The sequence below is a fragment of the Oxyura jamaicensis genome (assembly GCF_011077185.1).
Source record: "Oxyura jamaicensis isolate SHBP4307 breed ruddy duck chromosome 33 unlocalized genomic scaffold, BPBGC_Ojam_1.0 oxy33_random_OJ70545, whole genome shotgun sequence".
Classification (NCBI taxonomy): Eukaryota; Metazoa; Chordata; class Aves; order Anseriformes; family Anatidae; genus Oxyura; species Oxyura jamaicensis.
Genome location: NW_023305046.1, coordinates 1 through 2,957, shown reverse-complemented (window position 1 = coordinate 2,957; position 2,957 = coordinate 1). Strand labels below are relative to the sequence as shown.

The 2,957-nt window shown below is 69.5% G+C and overlaps 1 protein-coding gene across 1 annotated transcript; it reads left to right on the top strand.

Annotated features, from left to right (window-relative positions):
* Window positions 1–521: 521 nt before the first annotated feature.
* On the top strand, window positions 522–2,952 carry LOC118158608 (histone acetyltransferase KAT5-like; the record flags this gene model as incomplete). The annotated part of the gene is made up of 4 exons (XM_035313278.1): window positions 522–743; window positions 874–1,093; window positions 1,512–1,675; window positions 2,776–2,952. Coding segments are annotated over exons 1-4 (573 nt in total), but the record flags the coding sequence as incomplete, so codon positions are not given.
* Window positions 2,953–2,957: the final 5 nt, after the last annotated feature.

Sequence of the window (2,957 nt, the reverse complement as noted above, 5' to 3'; positions counted from 1 at the left end):
TAACCCTGGAACCTACTGACGACACCCCCAAATATCCCATTAACCCTAGAACCCACTGATGATGCCCCCAAATATCCTGTTAATCCTGGAACCTACTGATTACACTCCAACCCCCCCCCCGTTAACCCTGGAGCCTACTAATTACTCCCCAACAATCCCCCAGACGCCTGTTAACCCTAGAACCTACTGGCAACACCCTAAAACCACCCCCACCCCCCCCATTAACCCTGAAACCTAACGATAACGCCCCAAAATCACCCCCATAAATCACCCCCATCCCCCGTTACCTGGAACCCACTGATTGCCCCCCCCCCCCCCCCAACCTGCCCCGTTATCTCTAGAACCTACTGACGACGCGCCCCAAACCCCCGATGCGCCCCAAGCCCCCCCCCTTAAACCCCGAGCCCACCGATGCCCCCCCCCCCATGACGTCACTGGGGGTCCCCCCCCCCCCCCCCCCCCCCCCCCGGCCCGCCGCCCGGCGCGGGCCCCGTGCCCCCGGCCGGGGGGGGGGGGGGGGGGGGGGGGGGACCGGGGCGGGGCGGGGCGGGGCCGGACGCGATCGCAATCGCTGCTCCGCCGCCGCCACCGGCGCCGCGCTGCCGCTCGCGGAAGTGGCACCGCCCCCACGCGACCCGGAAACAGTTCCCCATCCCGACCGGAAGGGGCGGGGCTTGCCTCCGCCAGAGGCCCGGAAGTGGCGCTCGGCACCCGGAAGCGGCGGCCGGGAGATGGCGGAGGCGGTGAGCGGGACGCGGGGGGTGCTGGGAAGGGGCGGGGGGGCACCGGGGAGGGTCCTGGGGGGGTTCCGGGGGGGTTCCGGGGGGGTCCCGGGGCTCTCCGGGCCCCCCCTCGGTGACGGCGGCCCCTTAGGCCGAGGTGTCGGAGGGCTGCCGCCTGCCCGTGCTGCGCCGCAACCAGGACAACGAGGACGAGTGGCGTGAGCGGGGCGGGGCTTGTGGGGAGGGGGCGGGGCTTGTGGGGAGGGGGCGGGGTTTGGGGAGGGGCGGGACGCGAGGGGAGGGGCTGGGGGGAAGGGGGCTGGAGAGGGAGTGGGCGTGGTTTGGGGAGTGGGCGGGGCTTGGGGAAAGGGGTAAGGCGGAACCGTGGAAGGGGAGGGCTGGGAAAGGAGGGGCTTGGAGGGAATGGGCGGGGCTTGGAGGGTGGAGGCGGGGCTTGGGTGGAGTGGGCGGGGCTTAGAGGGAGGGGCAGAGTCCGGCCCTGGAGGGAGGGGGGGCTGGGGCTTGGAGGGGGTGGGTGGGCTTGGAGGAAGGAGGCGGGGCTTGGAGGGGTGGGCGGGGCTTGGAGGCCATGGGAGGGTCTTGGAGGTGGTGGGCGGGGCTGGGGCGGGGCCAGGGGTGAGACCTGGAGGGAGAAGGGGGCTGGGAAGGGGCAGGGTGTGAAGGGAAGGGGCGGGGCCTAGAGGGAAGGGGCGTGGTCAATAGGTGGGGTGGGTCCCATGGAGGGGGGGGGGCCCGGGGACGGGGGGGGGGGGTGACACGGACGCCGATGTAACCCTGTATCTCCCCACCTCCCAGTCAACAAGCGCCTGGACGAATGGGTGACCCCCGAGCGCCTGGACCTGCAGCGAGTGCAGGGACCCCGCAAGGAGGCCAAAACCCCCACCAAGAATGGGCTGCCCGGCTCCCGGCCTGACTCCCCTGAGCGCGACCCGGTGAGGGGACAGCAGGGATGTTGGGGACACCGGGGAGGTCCTGCAAGGGACACCCGGGATGGATCGTGGTCCTTTGGGGGGGGGAAGAGGGACAGGTAAATAGGATAGGGGACGCTGCAGGGACAGGGGGCGGCCCCGTAGGGGATAATGGGGCCAGGGGACACCTTAAGGACAAGGGACAGCCGCATGTGGGGTCGTTGGCGGCAGAGGACGCCCCAAGGACAAGGGACAGCCCTGTAGGGGTTGACAGGGACAAGGAACACTGTGGGGACAAGGGACAGTCACTTGTGGGGTTGGTGGGGACAGGGGACAACCCCAGAAGACATTATGGGGACAAGTGACTGCGTAGGGTCAAAGAACAGTACCCTTGTGTGGTTAATGGGGACAGGGGACAGTATGGGGACAAGGGACAGCCCCGCGTGGGGGTGTTAGGGACAGAGGACAACATGGGGACAAGGCACAGCCCCATGGGGGATGGCAGGGAACACCGTGGGGACAAGGGACATCCCAGGCATAGAACAACCCCAAAAAGGGACAACGGGGACAAGGGAACAGCCCTATGGGGACAAGGGGACACCAGGGACAGGGGGAGCCCAAGGGGATGGGGGACAGCCCCAAAAGGGGGACAGCCCCCAACCTCACGGGGGACACCCGGAGCCATTGGGGGACGTCCCCAAGCCCGTTGGGGACCCCCAGAACTGTTGGGGACCCTCCCGGGTCCAGCAGGGGCCACTGGGTGCTGTTGGGGACCCCCAGAGCCAGGAGACGGCCCCAAACCCACAGGGACCAGCCCCAAACCCTCCAGGGGACCCACCCCAAAAAACCATCGGGGCCACCCCAAAACCTTTTGGGGCCCTCAGGGACATACCGGGGGGACCCTGGGGACACCCCATGGGGCTGGGGGGGGGAGGAAAGGGAAAAAGGGGGGGAGGAACCCGCTGGGGACCCCGGGAGCCTTTTGGGGTCGATTTGGCACCCCGGGAAATCAGGGAGGGGGCCAGCCCTTTTGTCCCCAAAGCCACTTTCTGGGGGGGACACCCCCCATGTCCCCATGCCCCCCCTTCCCCCCCCCTAAATGCCTCCTCTTCCTCCCGGCGCAGAGGAAGAGCCTGGAGCTGCCGGCGGCCCCCGCCAGCGGGAAGAGCCTGCCGGGGCCACCGGGGCCACCGGGTTTGGGGTCGGGGCCGGTGCCCCTCACCCTCCGCTTCCACCTGCCCCAGGAGAACGTGGCTGAGCCCCCCCCGGCCCCCCCGCCCGGCACCCAGCGCCCCACGGTAACCCC